Source organism: Phoenix dactylifera, unplaced genomic scaffold (genome assembly GCF_009389715.1).
Source record: "Phoenix dactylifera cultivar Barhee BC4 unplaced genomic scaffold, palm_55x_up_171113_PBpolish2nd_filt_p 002059F, whole genome shotgun sequence".
NCBI classification, from domain to species: Eukaryota; Viridiplantae; Streptophyta; class Magnoliopsida; order Arecales; family Arecaceae; genus Phoenix; species Phoenix dactylifera.
Genome location: NW_024069334.1, coordinates 1,656 through 25,202, shown reverse-complemented (window position 1 = coordinate 25,202; position 23,547 = coordinate 1,656). Strand labels below are relative to the sequence as shown.

Here is a 23,547-nt window from a genome sequence, read left to right as displayed (position 1 = left end):
AGTAAATACACCCTTTGTTACTTGGAAAAGACTCTCCAAGTAATATTTTAGATAGATAAGCATGACACGTACATGAATGAAGAATGTGAATACTTTACTAGTTATGATAATGACACGTACATAATCCCTCACCCTTGAATCAATCATGCATATCTACAATCAATCAGATAACCATTTTCGAGTTAGAATGTTTGATGGATTATTGGAATGTTATGAACACCTTGTCACGAGTTAATCTATTTTTTTAAAAGATATTACAGATTTGTTTTTTCATTCCCATAGATTTGAATTGTAGAAATTTTTTGTTTTATTGTGAGAAAACTATGGAGTGCTTATGGAAAGCTAAATTCTTAATGTTTATATCCGTAAAAAATATTAAGTAGTTTGATCTTTAGGCTCCTTCCTAGCTAGGCCTTTAAGAGGGTCATCAGATAGGACTATTGAGGTTGTTCGTTACATCTCAACTCAATTCAACTAAGCCTTAATCCCAAACTAGTTGGGGTTGGCTATATCGATCATTTTCCTCCATTCCACTCCGTTTAGCGCCACTCTTACTGAAAGATGTAGTGATGTAAAGTCTTTCCTCACTATTTCATCCACATGATTTTTGGTCTACCTCTATTCCTCCTTCCTTTTATTTGGATCAAATCACTTCTTCATACTGGTACATCCCTCAGCCTATGTTGTACATGTCCAAACCATCGAAGTTGTCATTCTCTCAATTTATCCTTAGATGTGCTACCTCACAAATGACTATTTCTTATTCTATCTTTTTTTTTTTACTACCATACATTCATCTTAACATTCTTATTTTGGCTACACTCATCTTGCACACATGTTATTTTCTAACTGTCCAAATTCTGTAGCATAAAACATAGTTGGTAGTATAGCGGCCCTATAAAATTTTCGCCTCAACTTGACATGTATGTTGTGATCACATAATATCCTAGTTGCACCTCTCCATTTTATCCACTCTGCTTTAGTTCTATGGATATCATCCTCTTCAATATCTCCTTTCTTATGAGTAATTGATCCTCAATACCTAACATGATCGCTCTTAGAAATTTCGTGATTCTTAATTTTTACTTCATCTTCATCACTATTTTTAATTTTCACTACTCTGATGACTACGACAAAATAGTCATTCCAATCTTTTATTGGTCATTGTATAAATGGCAGCCATATTAGTGCGATATTTGACCTCACCCATAACTATGAATAATTTTCGAGTATCCAGAATGACCTAACTCTTCCCATAGAATACATAAATAGTGAAACTTGCAAACTTTTTTCTAGCGCAAAGGCCCATGTGTTATCCAACTCTCTAATTATTTATGACCATGTGGAGAAGAGATAGCCATGATATTTCAAAGTTAATATGCTAAATGGCTTTTAGGGCATACCCTACTTCCAATAATAAGGGGGTTAAATAGAATATGATATCTCCAAAAGAAATGACAATAGGATGGTTAAATAGAATGTGATATATTAAAAAAAGCAAAATAGGGTGGACTAAGTAGAGATGTACTGATACACACTCCAAAGCATGATTCTCCGTATCGACCTATTTTGCTTATCAAGCATACCATACTAGTATGGTATCAGGATTTGATATAGTGCAGGAGCCGAATCGGCCTGCATTGAGTGGAGCCGACTGGTTCCGCACAGTTTTGTATTGTACCAACCTGTACTACTGGATTTTGGGTTGTAACATGGCTGGGTATTAGAAAAGGGTCCCCCAACCCTATATCGATAGGGAGTTGTACCATACCATATCGAGCATTGCATATTGCACCTTATCAACAATGTACCAGCATAGTATGGTATTGGTAGGACATACCTTTCTCTAGAGAGCTTGAATCATTAAGTACCATTAAATCTTTGACAGTCATGAACCAAACTGTACAATATATATCTAGGAGGCAGTAGATAGGGCGTGAGAGTGTGTAATTATAAGAATGATCATGTGGATCTGTGGTACAAAACTAGGAGGCTTAAAATTAGAAATGAGCTGATTGGAGGAACTTATGAGTTTTGATAATAGAAGATAAATAGAGATTCAAAACTAAAACTAAAGTTTTTAGGTTCTATCTTAGACTAATGAGATTGCTTAAGTTGAACCATAGAAGTCCCAACCTTTGAGAGAAATTAATGTAATAAGTTTGACATAAGGAAAATAATCTGGAGGCAACCTAGGGATATGAGAGGTTTTATTAGAGATTTAAACCTTTTCAAGTTTTGGTAGAACTTAAGTTTAGTGGCCCTGTTTAAGTTAAAGTAGCATCCTTGGAAATGAAGAAGAGGGCAAGCGGATGGATTCTTTGTTTTTCAGTGATTTGTGTAGAAAGGGTGCGGCTTAAAAGAAAATAAAAAAGAAAAGATAGAATGGAGAGATAGGTCGAGTGACACCTCTAAATAAACTAGATTTTGCACCTCGAGTCAAAAGGGGCATGCCTTCTGGTCATGATGTCACATTATGAAAGAAGAGAAACCATTTATTTTATTGAATAAAATGAAGCTTTTATATTTATGGGTCGGGATGGTAGCTTTTATGTAAGTTGTCATGGGTTCATTTTTGTTCAAGAAATGCAAAATATAATTAGGAAATCACCTCTTCTGCTAGAAAGAGAATCAAGGGCTCATGTTGTGACTTAAAAGAAGGTTATGTAATCCCTTTGCTAAGAGACTCTTACATGCAAACAGAAAATAGCTAGAAAGAATGAGAGAACCTGCAAATTTCAGATTCCCATGGATTTCCATAGATGATAATGCCTTTATCTTTCAAAAATTGAATTCTAATGTCCTTAAGAAGGTTAATAAAGTATGTTTTTTCATCTTTCATGATCCTCAAAATGAAAGCCGATTAGACAAGAGATAGGATTTTGCTGCATAGCATTATGTTCAATGTTGGATGTGATCATGGGGCAATATACTGCTCCTTATATTTCTTTTGGAGGAAGTTTTGATCTTGAGTTCGGATGCGAATTGGTAACATAGTTGATCTTCATGTGGCTTTCATTTTATGGCCTTCATCTCTATTTCAATCTATATGATAGTACTCTGTTATTCTTGATGCCTTGATGCTCATATTGGTTTTTAAAGGAACCTTGTCATGCATGTTAACCTAGTTAGAGATCATATCATATGATGGAAGAGAGATAGATGTCTCTTATTCTTCATATGGCACAGTTGCGCGATATTTGATATTGGTGGCCTCATTTTCTTCAATTAGATCACTTTGGTTTCTTGCTCTCTGTTTCTATGCAATGCCTTCTTGTTGTTCTTCCCGTCCTATCTTCACATAAGTTCTTTCGAGGCTCTAGCTACTATTCTTACTCAATTTTGTCTGGGCAACTCCTTCCACCCTGTTGGATTGCACATATTACGACTCTTCGACATGAAGGTGAAGGTGTTTGTATTCTTATCTTGTTGCATCTCTTAGTCACAGATTAACAGTCAAGATGACAGTGCATGACCTGCATAAATATTGCATCACATTATAGAGTCTTCAATTCTTTTCAAGCATAAAGGAAGCTTGACATAACTTTTTGATAAGGATGATCATGCAATTATCCAATTCTATGGTGTAGGTATGTGGGTACATCTCAACCAGCAAGTTCAACTTGTTGATCACCCTGTCAGATACAAAATTCATTTTAACCTATCATAGGACGTTTCATATAGACAAGTGCCTGCAGGAGGTCTGAGCCAGAAATATAACCAGATTCTGGTTTTATGAATTTCTTTCTTTTTTGCAAGTTTTCCTTTAAAATTGATTCAACTTTCAAAGTCAATCATAATTTCCTTCTCTGCATATGTGAGAGCAGTAGAAATAGGGTAGTTCACTGATGATTCACCACTCTGAGAAAGGTATGTTGGCAAGTGGCTTTTCCTTAGAATTTAGTGGTAAAATTTCTTGCTGAAGAGCTATTTCATCACGTGAACTAAAACAAGTGCTTTTAGTGAGCCAGTTGATCTTGCTTCACTCTGTAAGCTTGGCCTTTTAAAATTCATATTAGCTATGCGGGCTGATCGCTCATTGGACATGACATATCAGTTGAAATAATTCTTTAATACTGTGATCAAATCTAGAAAAGCATGTGCTTCAACATTCCCTGTGAAATCATCACCAATGATCTGAATTCATTTTGGCTGTGGACTCGTCTCTCACCAAAGATGCCAGATCTGTTGAAAGAATCTTCCAATGTGGTATCACCAGTCTAGGAAAACATTTTGTTTGGCATTCCCCCTAAGGTTGTCATCAATGATGTCATCTTCAAATTATATGTACAACAGCTATTTATTAATTAACGTGATCTTTCTTCCAAAGAATCAGAAAATCGGAGGTTGGTGTACATGTTTTTTTAGCAAATTACATCAAACAAATGTATTGTTCATATATAATTGATACAAGAAGAGTTGCTTGACTTGTGGCCTTGTCCGGCCTTGTTAAGGGGCACAAAATTTAGAGGTCTAGCCTTCCATGCTAACTTTTGCCCACATGAAGGGGTTATAAGGCATTAGTGTGTGAGAAGGTCAGTAGCACTGCTGAGTTTTTGAAAGAACTAAAAGCTACTACCCAAGGTTCCCTGACTCAGTACTAGGACTGGGACCTCTTACCAGTACCACATTAGCACTGTGTTGGTATAGTATGGTATGGATTTTTTTCGGCGTACTGAGTATCGGTACGCCTTCCATATCCTATACCGGTACCAAATCAGTATGGTATGGTATGCCCCGTATTGTCAGGTTCGGGCTGGTGCTACTACCTCTTACGATGGGAAGGAGACGAAGATGATTCCAAGGACAAGAGGAACTTGGGACTCTAGCTCTCACTGAGGTTTACACTCACGCTCCATGGATGGTGTTTGCTTCTCATTGGTGGGAACCATGGCTTTTCAGAGACGTTGATGATGGATTTATCGAGGGGAAAATGATGGACTGTAGAGCCCTTGGCCATCAAAAAATGAAAGCTCCGGAAACCAAGAGCAGCATATAAAGGTAAGGCCCCACCCTTGGGTGAAGGCTGTTTACTGGGGTTAGTCCTTATGTGCAGTTTGAAACGATCATATATAGGGATTTTGAAGGATCATGTATGTATATCAGTTTGTGAGATTTGCAACAGTTGTATCGGTTCTTAGAATGAAATCATATTGGCTGCTTTAATATTGGCTGAAACTTCTCAACTCAGTTTTGAATTATTTCTTTTCACACTTAGCAAATAAACCATGATGATTGGATGATCATGTTTGCTCACACTATTAGAATGGATGAGTTGATCCATGCCCATGTTTTTTTGGGGGGGGAATATTAGGACTTTTTTTCATCCCCTATCATGATTAGTCGTTGGCTTTTGCTCCTTTCCATCTTTCTTAGCAAAGGGGAGCGGACTAAATCTAGTTTTAAGTATCATCCACATTCTGCATGCTGAGACTTGGACCTATATCTTTTGTGAAACCACTGTTGCTTGCATTCACACCTGTCTGAATGTTCCTACTTCATTTACAGGTTGCTCAAGCTGAGATCGAACATGCCAGCAACATGAGGCAGAGACTTGGTTCAGCCACCACCAGCAATGGTCCCGGCCCTAGCCTCACCCCTCCGAACATGACCCAGCCAATCATAACTCTTCCACCAGAAACAACAACTGCAACAGAACCCAACCCATCCGCCACAAAACCCATCACCCTGCAAGTTCAACCACCACAACCTGTGACAACTTTTGCAAGTACCTTAAGCAGTGCAGAAGAGGAGCAAAAGAAAGCAGCAGCAGCTGTCGCAGCAAAGCTCACTGCTTCATCTTCCTCAGCACAGGTGCTGACCTCTATTTTATCATCTTTGGCTGCTGAAGAAGCCGCTTCCAAAAATAGTGGTCTAAGTACTGGAGTCTTTACGAGCAGCCCACCCATTTTCTCAGTGGATAAAAGACCCAGACTCGAGAAGCCCATGACTGTCTCTGATATGAGTAATGGCTCCTATTTCGGACAGGTTCAGCATCAGTCACCGCAGCAAATGACATCTGTTCCTCTTGCACTGCCCCAAGGCTCGGCCACAAGTATGCAGCCAATGTCCCATGCAACTCAACCATTTTCACCACCTCCGCCACCTTTGCCACCAGTGCCACCACCACCCATGCAGCAGCAGTATGCACAGACTAGTGGAATGATGGTAGGTATGGTACCTTTTGGTTATGTGGGTAACCCTCTTCCCCCGCCGCCACCTCTGCCAACCCATGTATCAATGGGGTTGACAAGACCTGGTGCTCCACCTCCGCCACCGCTACAGCAGCAGCAGCAGCAGCAGCTGCAATCAGCTACAGCAGGGTTTTACCAGTCTTCGGGAATTGGTTTGTATGGGCAAGTGCAGACAACTCCGCCTGTCCAACGGCAATGAAAAGTGTATAATGGCTTCGGTTCTTCCACATGACCCAATCTGTCTTAATATGTATATTAGTAGCCCTTTTTTGGGTGACATATTTAGTGGAATAGGTAGATATAGTCAAGGCAGAGTAGGATCGGCACTGATGGAAATGTCTGTTGACAGAAGTATGGGTTTATTATCTGTTAAAGTGGTCACAGATGACAATCTGAGATCTCCTGAGAAGTCTGTGGGGACATGCATGTCTCCATTCTTTGTAAGCTCAACAGTCTAGGTTTTTTTTTTTTGGTTCTCACTGGAGGATGACCCACTTTCTGTTGATGGAATTAAGAGAAGAGGTGTACTTATTGCTACAACCCTCGTCTTCTCACTTCTCACTGATAATGTTGTTTTTTGAACCAATGCAAGCATAGCCTTCAAGATTAGTTGTCATGGACTAGACCATCATAGAGGTTTAAAGAAAATCTGCTTAGATGCTTGTGAACCCTTGACATGGTTGTGGTTTTGAATGGCTCTTGGTTTGTCCCTGACACGGTTGTTAATGTCCAAAGGATGTCTGGGCCTGGATGTCATAATTATGGTTTATTTGCTGTCGCTTTGATACCAGAACAGCTTGCACCAAGAAATGCTTTGTTTGGCGCTCAAGGCGAGGAATTAATAAAAGATCCAGAAGCTGGAACGAAAATAAGTGGAGTCGTGTTGCTGGTTGATCTATCCACAAGGTACCAGCAGGACAAGACGATGATGGTGTCTCTTTTGTTTGGGTTCACAATTATAAGGTCTCGACTTCTCTAGCACACAAATTTATCCCCAAAATTCGGATACAAATAAAAATGAAAAACTTTGGAAGATAACTGGGAAACAAAAATGTAACTGAGGTAGATGGATATGGATTTATATGAAACAAATGGATTGGGCAGGTTTACAATTTTTCAACATGGTTACAAAAAAGCTGTATTTTGAGAGAACCCGAACCTGGCTCGACCTGATTTGAACCCAGCCCAACTGGACCTATTGCCACCCCTAACTAAGAAAGAGACCATCTATTTGATTCAAATCGCGCCAAGAAATTTCAACGCATTTAGCAAATAATGCACCGGAGTCTTGGCTTCAATTTCTTTCAACCGTATTGGATAAGTTCCCCCTCAGTTTAACGTTGCTTAAGAAAAGACATTGAAGTGACTGGCGAGTACTTCTCGCCATGTTAAAAGCCTAAAGCTTCCTTTGCTTTTTTGTTCTTTTTCACGGGAAGGGAAAGGCGACCCACCTATACACTACAGTACTTAGATTCTAATGCTTGAGGATGCGTGACCAAAAATTTTATCTAAAAAAAATAACTAAAAAATATTATTAAAATTTTTTGGTCCCAAAGATCTTTTCAACGTATAACCGACATAGGATTACATACATATCTATGTAGACATGCTCTCTAAGTTTGTAGCATATCTTAGTCATGTGTGAGCTATAGTCCAAATCTGCATTGATGCCATTTGTAATAGTACAATTTTACTGAAAATAACTGAGCCAGAAAATATTGTTAGGATTTCTTGGCCTATTTGAAATTTTTATAGCACATAAGGGATTGGGACTACACATGCGCATGTAGTTAGATTCTTGTAATATTTATAATTGGATTTGAACTCCGTAACTTATATATATATATATATATATATATATATATATATATATATATATATATATATATATATATATATATATATATGTGTGTGTGTGTGTGTGTGTGTGTGTGTGTGTGTGTGTGTGTGTGTGTATATATATGTGTGTGTGTGTGTGTGTGTGTGTGTGTGTGTGTGTGTGTGTGTGTGTGAGAGAGAGAGAGAGAGAGAGAGAGAGGAGTCATGTGCTTTAGTTGCATTAAGAGAAGAACTTTGGTGTTTATACAAAACTAGCCTACCACAGGACTACAAAATTCAAATAATACCTTTTTAATAAATCTTTTTGGTCGCAAGTAGCTAATTTGGGAAACGCGTGGTGGTTACGGACTGGGAGCTCAAGCCACAAGCTTCCAGCAAGAAAGACAGATGACATGTGCATCACTTGTACGAAAAAAATAGGGAGGCGGGCATGTTGCCTTAATATTAGATCTTAGAAAGAGATGCCTTTTATCCGCCTTTATAGACTGGATTTGTTGTTCCCTTATACTTTTCCAGTTCATCCAGTGCGTCCCGGAGTGAGTTCGTGGGATATGAATTAAAAAACTCACCTCCTTCATTCGGAATATTAGATCTTAGAAAGAGATGCCCTCGCGAGAAACACAACAAAAAATGTGAAACAACAAGAAAAATTATGCTTTTAATTTTTACCAACCAAGATTTACAATAAATTGGCGATTGAAAGGAAGTTAAGTAATTTTGTCTGAAGAATAACTAGTAAGACCGGGTGGTTTCCGAAGCTTACCAAGCTTCATCTCATGGCCTTGTTCTCAAATCAGGGAAGAAAATCGCTGAGTTTTTTTTTTTTTACTATAATATCCTTTCTGGTACTAGACTTACCAAGAATACAGTTTCATACCTACATTGGATTTTTCAGGGAAATTAAAATGATTCTTTTGAGAAACTTGCTCCAAAATCTGAACATGGAAAAGAAATTTCTAGGAAAAAATGCTTACAATGTATCACTGAAAAAGGGATGGGACAAGCGTTAATCCTGACATACATTGTTGATCCTTTCCTATGAGATCAAGTTTTTGGGTTCAATTAGTTAGTTAACACGATATCGAAGCTTAAATTGGCTGGAGGTCATGAGTTTGAATCCTTCCAGCAATTTAGTTATCTATTTACTAATTACATTTTCTATTTCCTATACCAGGATCTTTTCTTAACAATTGTTTTCCATTTTCACTTCCATATTGCTCTTGTTTCCCGAATTAGTTTACCTGAGCAGTTACTATGTTATTAGGTGGTGAATAATTGGTGAAACCAGGGATATCTATAGAATTATCTAAAATGATAATTTCTGCAGATGAGGACGGCCACCATGGTCCTCATTCTGTGGTTGCCACCATGGTCCTCATTCTGTGGTTCTTCCATACGAAATTTGAGTCTTTTATTCTTTAATTTTTGTGTAATAGAAGGGGTGTCTCTTATGGTATTTGATTATATCACCAAATAATATCAATTCTATCATTTTATTGGTAAAAATCATAATTGTATCATGATACCATTTCCTATACAAGAAAAAAAATAATCATATATGTATCTTTTATCCTTTCAACTAGCCTAAGTTTTACATTTATTCAGTAGAATACCTTTGAAAAATGAATTAAAAAATCATAATCACTTAAAAAGTTAGTGGCACCATTTACTATCTTTTCCCTAGAAGGGTCTTACAAGAAAAAAAGTTGGTATATTTTAATGGGGAATGAACAAGATTGCCGTTCAAATGAGTAAAATGTCATTACTTTCGAACACAAAATTTAGATATGAACTAATCTTGCAAGTTGCATTTTCTATTTAGTAAAATGTCATTTTCTATTTACTTTCCTAGTAACTGTGTAGTAGATTGCTGATGGTCTTGTCATCCGATAAGAGAATCAATATTTCGATCTCTTGCATAAACATTACAAGTTTACCTCCAATGTCATCTACCCTAGCATGGCCTACAAAGAAAACTCTTTAAAGTCATCAAAGCTAAAGCAGAAGATCAAGGAGCAAACTCCCCTACAAAGTCATAAAATACAAAGAAGGAATTAAAGCTCAGTGCAAAAATATTGGAAGAGAATGTTTCTCTTTCCTGTTAATCTTTCTTCTAATTCTGCGTTGGATTTGACTTGCTTGGTGGCAGCCTCCTCAAGCTTGCACTGACCTCTATCTCAGGTTGCTTGTCTACCGCTGCATGGAAGCCTTTCAGACTAACAGAGTTGGCAGCCACAGGGTCTAACAGCCTCCTGAAGTGGACCTTTTCTCCTAGAGATTTGCTCTGGAAGGAGGAAGGTGATGGAAAGCTAAGATAGAAATGCAGGAGGATTAAAACAGAAAGGACATAGCAAGCTCTGAAGATGGCTTTCATGGTTGGTTGGGATGGTTAAAAGATGATGGTGGAGTCCATTTATATAAGATCTCTGAGCCCACTATTACACCTTACAAAGACAAGTTTAATAAAGGCAATAGATAAAAGAAAAATTACACTTCAGCTCACTGAACAAAGAGCGGAGTATTTGAGAGGCAGGAGATACCATGTGACAAGAGGATTACACAAAAGCATGGTTAACAAAATTGTATTTATCCTTCAATTGTGAGCTACCCAATTTAATTTGGATCATAGCCTGCTTTGTGTCATGTGAAATTTAGGCATCACATGGATGTTAGCATTGAAGCAGGGAAAATTTAAAATAACTCCCAATATTGAAGCATGCCATTTCAGTCCATTCTACATCACACGGTACGTGACTACCATAACAAACAAGCCTCACTTACGCTCATCTTTTTGAAACAATAGTCATAAGCATAACCAAGGCACTCCTCATTATTTTAAACTAAGGTATATCAATTCAGTGAAATCCCCTTCATGATTATGGATAGTAACAACAACAAAAAAACAAGATTCAGCTGTATTGTTAATCCGTTCCTATCATTTCCACCAAACCTCTGAATTCGGTGCTGCATTATTAGACTTTTCAACTGAGCAACACATAGAGGTTATTACAGGTTAATATGAATCTACAAATAAATTTCCCTCTGCAGTGATCATAAACAATAATCCATTCTTTGTTTTCTAATATAGCTTGGGACTTGGAAGTGGCTGATCATGTGATGCTCAATTGACTATTCATATCTCTGATCCCCTCACAATCCTCATCACAATAGTTTATAGGAGTCATGTGACCATGCCACTGATATCAAACAGTAGCCCCTGATATTTATATTGCAAGCAGCTCTAGATTTAGATGAGCTGGCTTAGCTTAGGTTAGCTGGGTTAGCCAGCTTTCCAGGGTACATATCAGAACACCAATCAGGTTAAGACATAGAAGTACCATGTTCTGGATTCCCTTGGCCTGTAGATTCCAAATGAAAATGCCATGGCACTGGAGGGAAGAAACCAGTATATAGACTTTCACATGCAAAATGGAAGAGAGTGTCAGACTTAAAAATTAGGTCATTTCGCCTACGCTAAGTTTGACTGCCAAGTTCTAACCATACCCTCTCTGCTGGACTCAATCATTTAGGCCTCAACTTCGATATTTCCCCAAGGATTTCTTCTTTGTTTTTCTCTCAAGATCCACAGAGGTGGATAGCATATGGAACATGGTTTCAGAAATTTTCAAGCTTCTTAGTAGAACTCACATGCCTAAAACCAGCATCCATCCCAAAGGACAAATATGTAATGATACTTCCTCAAAATAGTAGCTTTCTTTCTGTTATGCAGCATCTTCCTTTCTATCATTGCATCACTAGTGAGGTTATCTCTGCTGATTTTTACTATTATAAGGATGCTTGTATTTTTAACCTACTTTCAGATATTATAGTATTCCTTGAATACATGATAGGAGGGCAATCAAAAGGAGTACAAACACAACAACATCTCTGTATTTCTCCAGTCTTCAGGAGAGATTTGAAAAACATAAGAGTTTTTGTCTCTAAAAAGCATCAAAAGAGAAAATCGGGACAATTTTATGAACTGAACATTTTCCACATCTGTCTATATTCTTCCTTTGTTCACAGCACATTATATTAAAGACTGCCTCGTCCTGCATGAATAGGATCTTACAAGAATGCAGCATTATTGATCATATGATATTTTATTGGCAATTCACAAAAGTATAATCCATAATTATTTTGAAGTACATATGAAGGTTAACTACATATAAATTGTGCCATGAACGAACAAACGAATGGTAATATATCTGCCATGATAGGCTGTTATACTTCTCAACAAAAATTCTTGTGACATTCCATATGACCAATGTTGATCTTGGCTTCACAATTTACGGTATAAGTGATCTTGTATACCAAAACGAGAAGAGGGAAACATTGATACAAAAGAGGCCTATCATTAGGACGGCCATTTGCTTCTTGGTCATTTTAAATAACAGTATTTTCAGGCCTAAGTAGCCAATCCCCCAAGAGAGGAACAATAATATATTTTTTAAAAAAAATTAGAAATCCAGTAACACAATATTTATTGCATAAAGTTTGCCATCGGACTCATTTATGTACACAAAAAATATCAAACAACCCCCATTTTTCTGTATCAGTAATCTTTCTCCGTTAAACATTTGGATAGCTATAAAAGAAACTAAAGAAAAAAAACGACACCAACAAACTTACCTGTAAGTGTTCAATCAATGAAAAACACAAGAATGACAAACAAAATATATGAAAAGTACAATTTGTTTCTATCAACAGCGGTTGTTTACCCAGACACTGTCAAACATTGAAAGATTTCTTCTGATAAATTTGATATAAGCTCGAGAAGCCTAGAACAACATCCCAATAAAAGGAACCTGTAAAATCAAAGCCTGAATTATGCTCAAAGCAGAATCAGTTGATTGCGAACATCAATATCGTTTTGATGTGTTAAATTGCTAAAACTTACTCTATATAGGATGATCAAATGCAAGATTTGCAATTTAAATTAAAAAGCCAATCAGGTATTTCTCACATAGTGATTAGTACAGAATTGCTGTTGAATAATGTATTATTGTATGACAGATGTGCACGTTGCTGCTGGTGCTAAGGTCTTTTTTTTGTCCTGGTGAGAAATTGGGTCTCCTATGTATCACTACCAATTTTTCGGTATTCATGCTGGTTATTTACACAAGTTTCATAGATGTGTGTGGAAAGCTCGAGAAGCATGTATTGGAGTAAATGCACGACACATACCCACTTTTAAATTTACAAAAGATAAGTGCAGGTACTCACATAGAATATGCACATACAAGTCTACAACTTTATATCAGGCAAGATATCTATACACTCAAAGCAAAAAGGTCAATATGTTCAAATCTATATCCAAAACCGTCATTTTGAGGTTAGCTTTATGAATCGTTTCTTCCAGTAACTTGTCTTAATTGTTATCTTTATTATTAGCAAAAAGTTTTCCACAGTCCTTCTCACAACTTCCACTCATGCCAGCTTAGGCCTTTCAGCCCACTTTCTAGATCCTTCAAAACATTTTAAGTACCTCTCTTTCACTGAGACCTCCTCTGATTTCCAAAGCATTGCTTATAACATCCTAGTTTAGCATAACCTAACTCTATCCTTCATAGCATTACCACATTCATATCAATGTTCTTATTTCCATCGCATTCAACTTCTTTACTTAGAACATTTTTTTTGCTCAACCTTCTAACTCATACAACATTTAGGGTCTCATTGTTAATTTATAAAATTGTCGGTAGAGTCTCTAAGGAATGTGCACAAAAGCAATACATAGAACAACTATGCACATTTCTCATTATTTTATTTAATTATCAGCTCCAAGTAAGCTTTCCATTTAATTAGTCATTTAGTCTTTTGGAAAATAGGTCCATAGATTGAGAGGATTAGGATTCCTTTTTGGACTGGAGAAGTGAATTCAAAGGTTTCAAGTATAGCAACGCATACCTTTTTTTTGTTAATAGTATAAGGGGCAAGCCAAAATTCTTATCATAGCTTTAGTTTTATTTGATGAATACAACTCTTTTATAAATTATACATGCGGCAATAAAACTGTAGAAGCTATGAGGCCCTATTCTACCTGTACGGGGCAAATTCTTAGAAAGCCAAAGATGATAACTCCGTTAGTATACTCATTGACATTATTCAAAACTTGTCTCTTAAGTCCTGCAATGTACACAGTTCTAAGCAAGTTCCCTCTCTTCACCATAATATGACCACTGAAAATCGTATTCAGCATCCACACCCATCACTAACCGACCTTAATTTAGATCAACAGATCCATAAAAGCATCCATAGGTCTAGTGCAATCTAATAAAGACAAAAAAAAAACCCTAAGAAAGCATTTACCCTAACTGTATAACCTTCACCATCTTCTTGCTTTCCTGGACCTAAACCAAAACAGCATGCCTGCAAACCAAACAATCATCAACAGCCTAGGTTATAGTCAACACCATTACCAAAACACATAACTAACAACCATTTGAGGTTCATGATCAACTTCTTAGAATGTTCATATAATTGGCCTAGCCCATCAGATGCATCTAAACATCATGTACATTCCCAAGTTTTTTATTTATACAACTGCCTTGTACAAAGAAACGAGTACATACACAATTAGGAAATATATGGTCCATAGAAAAATAAAAATATTGTAAATTAAGAGCAGAGAGAAACAAGCTCTCCTTGAACAGTTGCTTCTTTTAAATCTAAGCAATAAGCCCTTCCAAAAAATACTATGAAAGAACATGTAGTTTATGACAAGAAAAACTTTAACAGCAATAGGCACTCTCACCTTACCCAATAAAGAAACAAGAAAGGCATGTTAAAATAGAAGGAAAAGGAAACCAACACCAAAAAAATTAAGAACGAACTTACATTCATCAGCCTTCATCTAATTTGTACTCATTCCAGTGAAAATTCTTTCACCGATCTAGGACTACAGATGATATCAAATGGCCTGTCACCAAGGCTGTCTTTCAAGATAGCAATCTGGCCCTCTTTGGTGAGAACATCTTCTTCAAGTTTTTCAATTTTCTTTTTAAGAGAAAGGACCTCATGATTCAGAAGCATAACTGCCTCTCTCGAACGCTTCACCTCCTCCCACATATGGTCCCTCTCCTCAGAAACTTTTCTAAGTATATTGTGAGTTGCAGTCAGTTCCTTTGTGCACTCTTGTAGATCATGCTGGAGCTGCTTGATGCTTTCATCTTTCTTCAGCATCTGTTTATTATTATCACTTACAATTATTCGAGATAAAACAAATAAATCAGAGAAAATACCATAGTTTAAATGGCTAATTAGTAGCTAACACATACCACTATAACCTTGCTCAATTCTGTTTTAAATAGAAGACAAAAAGCCAAGCGCAGAATGGTGACAGGCATCTGCCCATGTACTTAAATAATTTTTGCTGCTAACAATGGACCATGTAGATTTTTTCATTAAGACATAGACTGACACTGAACAATGCTATCATCTTCAAAGCAAATAGGATGCATCTGCTGGTCTATTGATATAATTTATAAATGCTTTGCTGGTAAGTTTGTATGATGTAATTTTTAGATCAAGACACTCAAAAAGACAAAAGATGGGAAAACATTTTCTTGGTCTATAAAAAGAAGTCCGTGAGAAAGCAAAAGATGTAATTTTACAACAGATGAAAAATTTAAAAAGAAATTGAAAAAAGTTACAAGTACATTTATGTATAGTTGTGTATGAAACATATGTACATCCATATGCTTTATTATTATGCCAGCTACTGGTTAATTATTCAACATGTAAAATCAGGTTGCCACATCCAATCAGCTTTAAAAATAATAATTTATAAAATGCTTGACCGAGATTGCGAGCAGCAGAATTAGACACACCGACATACATATCATAAAATAAAGGCACATACAAATCAAACATATTGCGAACATGGAAGACTATGAATGTCAATTCTAGAAACACAATTCAAGCTGTACAGCTTTTTGCGATGCCATTAATAGACATACACATCAAATATATTGTGAACATGGAAGAATACGGCTGTCAATTCTAGAAACACAATTCAAGCTGTATAGCTTTTTGCGATGCCATTAATATGTAGACGTCCCTTACTTATACCTTTAATTCTTGATATGTTTAGGAAACTGTCAGCATATGGTTATTATAATGTACAAATATACAACACATCCATATCGTTAACAAGATAATACTAATGGAAGATATGTTTAGCAGATGATGCCACACCTGAAGCTCTGTATCCTTCATCTTGTGGGTGAGACCGGATAGTTCGTCCTGCAGCCTCTGAATCTCAGTTTGCAAGACATCATGAACCATTATTGAAGAAGCCAAGTCTGCCTTTAGTTGATCAATTTCCAGTTCTTTAGAGCATAGCTTCTCTCGCAGTACTCTCGTTAGCATAGTTTCTGCCATCAATTCATGTTCTAGTTGATCCTATACAAGGAGAATGAAAACATCAGGCAAAAAAGGATTTCAAGAGAAAAATCCTAGATACCATCAGTAGGGAAGGATCTTCACAGAGGCCTATTATCACGAAACTGCACACTGATTTTAATCCACAAATTAGTAGAACTTTTGTTACTATCACTATTTATATTATATTCCAGCTCCAACACTGAAAATTTAAGTTCTTCCTAGACACATACGTGGGCAGGTGCCATCCATCTGTATACTTTCTCCTCATATCATAGCTTCCGCCCCAGTGATGGCATGAAGAAAGAAGCAGACAATGGATCACATGTCCACACATATGCCACCAATATGTACTAGAATAATCTGTCTAGTATTTCATGCAGTAATCACAAGGCTACACTGGACAGGCATTTCAAATATCAACTGTCCAGATTACAAAGATACTTATACAGTTCCTGATGTAATATTAAAACTGGGGATGGATTTAGAATATCAAAATTTCGATTTTGGCTGTAAAAGTATAAAAACATAAAAAGTGGATTATACCTTTGAATGCTGTGACCCGACATGTTCTGTAGTTTCTAACTGACAATCCAATGCTCGTGAACTGGACTTATCGACTAAAATTGCTGCTATTGTTTGCATACTTCTTCTAAAATTTTCACGTCCTCTCCTTAAACTCTGATATTTCATAGTGTAGTCAGCAAATGGATATCCATCAAAATCATTGTTAGCTTCTTGGTCATGTTCACACTTCTTCTGGCAATTTATAAAGCTCAATAACTCACCAGTAAGTTGATCAAAATCATGGAGCAAGGACAAGCCCTTATGCTGCAAGAAATCTACTTGGGCACAAAGCTCCTGGTCAAGCTTAACTGCGGAGAACCCATAGCCATTTCCAGTAGCATGCAGGCGATTCAAGAGGCCCATGTTCTCATGCCTCAGGGATTCCAGTTCATGCCTCAAAGTCTCTACCTCCTTCCTTAGGTTTTGTTCCACACCTGTCAATCTTAATATCTCCATCTGCAACATTCTTTCATGATCGCCTCTCTCTATTGATTGCTTTGCAATTTCATCAGTAAAGCCCTGTCTCAAACCATTAATTGTCTTATCTTGTTCAGTGCACACCCTTTGCAACTGTACAACCACTTTCTGCAATTCCTTGTTCTCCCTCTCTTTCTCCTTGTAGCTTCTTCTGATAAACTCCTGATCCTCTTCTGCACCATTTAAGCGTTCCTGCAACTGTGATAAGGCTTGATGGAGGTCGTGGTTCTCTGTCCTTGCTTGCTCCAAACTAGCTGTCAGATCATTTACTTGCATTTCAGAATTCAAAATCTGATTTCTTGTATCCACCTCAAACCCTTTAAGTGAAGATATTTCCCTCTGAAGAGATACATTTTGCTCTGCCAGTTCCCTTACCCGTTCCCGAAGCCTCTGCTCATCAGATAGAAACTTTTCAAGCTTCAAGGACCAGTCACTGGACCTTCTGTCCAATTCCTTTTCTAAGCTTGATTGCAGTTCAATCTTCTCCTTTTCTAGCCTCCTAGTTCGAATGTCTTGTTCTAACTTAGCCTGTTTCAATCCCTCTTTTGCATCGGACCTCTCTGCAAGTCGGAACTTTATCTGTGATAAGAGCTCAACTGCCAAGCTTTTCCTGTTTTCACTAATATTCCTAATTGTCTGCAGCAATGCTGGTGCATTTAAACTGCAGTTCTGAAGTTCTTCCAGCTCCAAATCTTCCTCAGATAGAAGCATGACAATTTGTTCTACCTCCTTCACCTTTTTAAGTAACTCTTGGCCTATATCCCATTCCAATAGCACAGGACTTGTGAATTTATCATTTTTATTGTCCATTGAAACATTTTTGAGAAAACAATTTGGACTTTGAAAACCCAATGACTCCTCATTACAATAGTCGTTAAAATTCTCATAAGGCCGAGAGCAATCAGTAGAACAATGGTGGTCAATGTCATTTGAATGTTCTGATGAATCCTCATATATATCTTCAATTGTTGTAATAGTTTCAGAGTCATAATCTTGTGATTTCATCATAGATCTCTCATGCCATGCATGCAATGGATTCTCTGGAGTCTTTTTTGTATGCCTCTGTGGGGATGCTGGCACGAGATCATCTCTTTTCCAATCTCTTGCAGAAAGGTGGCGTCGGATATCTTTTACTTCTCTAAATGAGTAGGTTCTAAGGTTCTCTTTGCTATATGATGGTGAAGATGGCGCCGTACATTGAGCGCGTGGTGGTCTTCCTGAGCAGGGAAATGCTTTATTCTTTGCTGGACAACAATCATTTTCAGTATCAGGAAAATGGTTCTGAGAATCCTTCTGGGATTTGACATCCTGATGCTCTCCATCAACATAGTGGTCTAGAATTTTGTTTTTATCTAAAACCTGAGTTAGGCAAGCAGCCCTGCATCTTAGTGGAATTGGAGACTTGTAAGGTGAATTTCCTGATAAACACTGACAACCTTTGGATGAACAAGGAGAATCTAGTTTCTCAACAGCATGTAAATGACGAACTGCAGATCGACCACCTCTTTTAGGTGTTGTACAACCTTCTGCATTCTGAGGATTGCAGCTAAGGTAAAAAGGGGATACAGTCAGATCAAACAGTTTGAAACAAGATAAGAAATTTAACATTGGAGACACCAAATAAGGAGCATCTCCAGATGTTTAGTTATATGACTAAGAAACATTTTTAATTTGGGAGGGCAAAGTAGAATCCATCATAAGCAAGTGTACTTCATGTCTAAAGACGATCACATTTGTGAGTCCTAGTGCACAAGCACATGTACATGTCTGAGAAGGAGATAGTATTTATATGCATATATAAATACATACATACACACATCATATATACATATACATATATATATTCATATATATGTATATGTATATATATATTTACATATATATACATATTTATTTACATATATTCATACAGATACATATATGTACACATATATATATGTATGTATGTGTGTGTGTGTGTGTAGATATATATACACACACACACACACACACACACACACACACACATACATACATACATACATACATATATATATATATATGTGTGTACATATATATATATATATATATATATATATTATATATATATATATATATATATATATATAATATATATATATATATATATATATATATATAGATAGATATAGATATATATGTATATATGTATATATTTATATATGTGTATATATACAGGTTCAGGTTCAATTTACAAATGGTGTAACTCTTATAGAGTTAATCTTTTTTGAGTTGGATAATAGGGATCCCACATAATAGTGAATTACAGCAGGAATGTACTTTTTTCGAAAAATTTGCTATCAATGAGAAGCCCATATCCAAAAAATTGCTAACAAGGTAAACATGACAGTTTAAGTAATTTTAAATTAAAGTTTACTTGAGCTTCCCCAGCATAATATCTAAGAATGATGAAAGTCAAGACAGCACAATCTGCAACATCACAAATCTTGCTGAGGAACATATTTTAAAAATTCTAAAATGCTGGTTCCCCAAGTTCTATAATAAGAGGCTAATGCCTGTCCACATAACGTCTGTTTTACATCAGAGACAAGGTGATTTTAGAAATAAGTATGTCATTTTTCCTAAAAACTGTTTTATTAAAAGCAATAAAAAGTTAATAAATCTGAAAAATGACTTCTGCAAAAATCAGAATTCTCATCCACCCATCTTCCATTTTACAGCAAAAAGAAAATGTTATCATAATTTCTTTTCAGAAATATAAAAGGCAACCAAGCTGCCCTGTATTGTTGGGTCATCATTATCATGCAACATATGTTACTAATTGAATTTTATATGTTTCAATTTTATCTGATTCTTATATAAGGGAAAGTATGAAGGCAATCAAAGAACTAAAGGTGATACAAATGCCATTTTCAGCAAATCAAAGCATTATATTTTATAACTTTTAACCTGTTGATGAAGCAACATGCATCAGCTATTATGACAAGGAAGGTGAAAATAAATAAAATATCCAATAAAATCGCTACTTCCACATCTTAGGTTAAAATTAAGGGAAAAAATTACGAGTAGGAAGTGACAGCATGCAACTGCAGTGAAAGCCAATTCTTTCCAATTTCAACATACTATGAACTATGAAGTTCTGTAGAGGCACATGCATCCGAAAACTTAGAGCAACAAAGAAAGGAAATGTTCTTTATTCTTGCAGAAGAGGACGTAGAAGAATTAGAAAACATAAGGATTTAATAAAAAAGGCATAGCAAGCAAAAATATAACAACCATATAGCATATACACATATATCAATTAAAACTATTTATTCGTTATGAGTTATCCTTGATTATCAAAACAATTAGAGTACCATGCAAGTGACTAAGCAGCAATCTAAAGTAAATTAAGCTTAATATGGGGTTATGCCAGTCTAAGCATGATCACAAGTGCAGATGCATTGGCATCACCAGACTTCATGTTTGGGGAGTTGGCTTGATAAATTTATAGATCATGATATCCTAGCTGCTTGACAATCACAACTTATAAGTCCATTTTTCTCCTAATGAATGTAGGTGGAGCAAACGGACAGAAATGCCTTAAAAGCACTTCTACCCAAGAACATCATCATAGTGATGTAAATGTATCAGTGGTCCCTAGTCAATTCACTGGGGAGAGAGAAAGCATGTAAAGCTCGATAATGTAGTTATGCAGTACATATCTTATTCAACAAATGATGCGACACTAAAATAAACACATAAAAGTATCTTTGTGGGAGCTGATCTAGATATAAGAACCCTTAACCATAAAAATAAATAATCAAATTACCTGTTTAGTTAATTAAAACTAGAAATCTAAGAGTGCCTACAAGATGCAAGTGCTGTTTCATGCATGCATACAAATTGCAGTCTATAAGTTGGCCTCATCTGAAACTAAGAAAACATCCTAATAATCACAATTCAGCGTGAAAAAAATGATCAAACAGAATGAAGAGAAAACCTCTAGGAACAGAAAACATATGATTCAGTAACTAATAGGTATAATACACTTACCGTGCATGGCATTCGGTGACATGACAGGGTGAACTTCCACAGCTAGATGGTGATCTGCTTAAATTGCTTAAATAACACATATTTCCTTCTCCTGTGCCACTTTGAATTGCAGAGGAAAACGAAAGGCTCCTTCTATGAAGCGAACAAGATGAAATATCACTTTCCTGGTGTTGATTCACTGGCTTAAAAGCAGAGTACTTGAGCATTTGAGAGCCATCCTGAATCTTTTCAACCACTGGAATTTTTGCACCATTCTGACATGGTGTCTCCTGATAGCTGTTGACCTTTCTGGAAGATACAGGAGCTGTAGGTGTTGGGTTTCTGTTTGCATTGCTGGATGATGAAGATCTAAAGGAAAAGAACTTCCTCATTTCTGAAACCCTGTATATTTATGCTCCATGTGAGGCACAGGAAGTATCTTTCAACAGTTTCGATCAGGAGACTAGTGGAATCCTTGATCAAGAAATATATGCAAAATAAGAGTAGAAAAACCATGTGAAACCCAAAAAACCAAAAAATTAGCTTAGAACCCATATATAAATGTTGAAATACAGGTCTTACAAGAGTTGAAGAACCTCTTTTAAACCCCACCAAGCTCAAGTAAAAAGATGGAGGCCGTGTAAGAATCACTTATCCTGGATGAGATATAAGGACATAGAAGATTGCTAGAATTGTCAGATGTCAAACAAAAGTCCTTTTGTAAGCAATCAGGAGAAAAATCAGCAAGAGAGACAAAAGAAGCAGTCAAGATGTGAAAGAATCCCATCTGAGGATATGAAGAAACCCGAGTCAGTAAAATCTATAAAAACATAGTTTGTGATGTAAAATATGTTCAAAACCAGAAGCAGAAACTAAATACATGTATAAAACTTAAGAAGAATCTTAAGCAAAGACTTAATAAGAATTTACTAGATGCAGCAATGATAGAAACAGGACAAACCCAGATGAGACAAAGACGAACATCCCCACCCTTTGGAACATCCAAAGGGAATAATATTATAAAAGAGTGATACAAAAGTAAAAAAAGTTTCAAACAATGGTCCTAATATAGAGTTCAACAACCTTTTTTTTTTTTAATTCAAGGGCACAGAAGAAATACTAAGAAAGAAAAAGAAGAAAAATAGAGCTTCTAAAATATTTTTTTAAAAGAAACTTTGGTTAATCCACATAACATGTTCTTCACATAATCAGATTACAAATAAATCAAATCTTGTTCTCCCAATTATTTTTTAAAAAAACTCCCTTTCACTATGCTCTCGTGAACCATAAAAAACTAATATTCAGAATTACCAAAAAAATAAAATCAAGAACGAGCTACGGTACGATACTCCAACCGAAATCATTCGATTAAAATATCATCGAAATAAAATCCACGAATTCCTTAATCTAACATCTCGGGAAAAAAACCAAACAAAACGTGTGAAGAAAAAACATCCAATATACAAAACCCCCAAGAAAATTCAAAAGAATACGAATTAGAACTTGAATAAACTCCAGAAACGACTCAGAAATCAAGAAAAGAAAAGGACCTCGAAGCTTTCTCTCTTCGGCTTACCGCCCATGGACTCAAACCAAAGCCCCCCGGAAACGAAAACAAACTTAAAACCGAGGAGTTTTTTGGGAATCAATAAAAGGCAAACGGATTCGGAATCCCATTTATTCTCTCATTAACCACTCAGAGCAAGAAAGTTACCGTTAGCTCATTCTCCGAATCCCTCGCTTTTTTTGAATTCCAAGCTTTTAAGAATTCAAGAAAAAAAAAAAAGCTTCCCAATGATCGCGAAAACGTTGCCGATTTGCTCGAATCGATCGAACGAATTCTTCCTTGCCTCTTTAGCTTTTTTTGTTTCCTTCCATAAATTTCTTCGTATAGAAGGAGAAGGGAGAGAGTACGGAGAGAAACGGCGGCGTTGGAGGATTTCAAGGTAGATTGTGCGGGGGCGGGCGGGATGTGGGGATTTCAAGGTATATTCACAATTATACCCCTTATCACGTGCCCGTTTCCTTTTTCTAAAGGCAAACGCTAAATCCGGTCCAGGACATCGCTCGATACACCGGTTCGATGCGAAAA

The 23,547-nt window shown here is 36.5% G+C and overlaps 2 protein-coding genes across 2 annotated transcripts in view; one reads left to right on the top strand and one right to left on the bottom strand.

The window, feature by feature from the left end:
- Positions 1-6,810, top strand: part of LOC120109341 (regulation of nuclear pre-mRNA domain-containing protein 1A-like) — a 31,812-nt gene extending 25,002 nt beyond the window's left edge. The window contains exon 8 of the mRNA XM_039123092.1: positions 5,509-6,810. Within this exon, the coding sequence (XP_038979020.1) occupies positions 5,509-6,393 (885 nt within the window). The 3' untranslated portion in view covers positions 6,394-6,810. The remainder of the gene's footprint in view (positions 1-5,508) is intronic.
- A 5,636-nt stretch (positions 6,811-12,446) lies between these two features.
- On the bottom strand, positions 12,447-23,258 carry LOC103705097 (MAR-binding filament-like protein 1). Its single transcript, XM_017842257.3, has 7 exons — positions 23,170-23,258; positions 22,038-22,111; positions 21,477-21,857; positions 16,965-19,008; positions 16,233-16,439; positions 14,874-15,218; positions 12,447-12,841 (listed from the first exon to the last, which is right to left on the bottom strand). Exons 3-6 carry the CDS (start codon positions 21,845-21,847, stop codon positions 14,901-14,903), a joined length of 2,940 nt encoding a protein of 979 aa, XP_017697746.2. The 5' UTR covers positions 21,848-21,857; positions 22,038-22,111; positions 23,170-23,258; the 3' UTR covers positions 12,447-12,841; positions 14,874-14,900.
- Between the last annotated feature and the right edge of the window lie 289 nt (positions 23,259-23,547).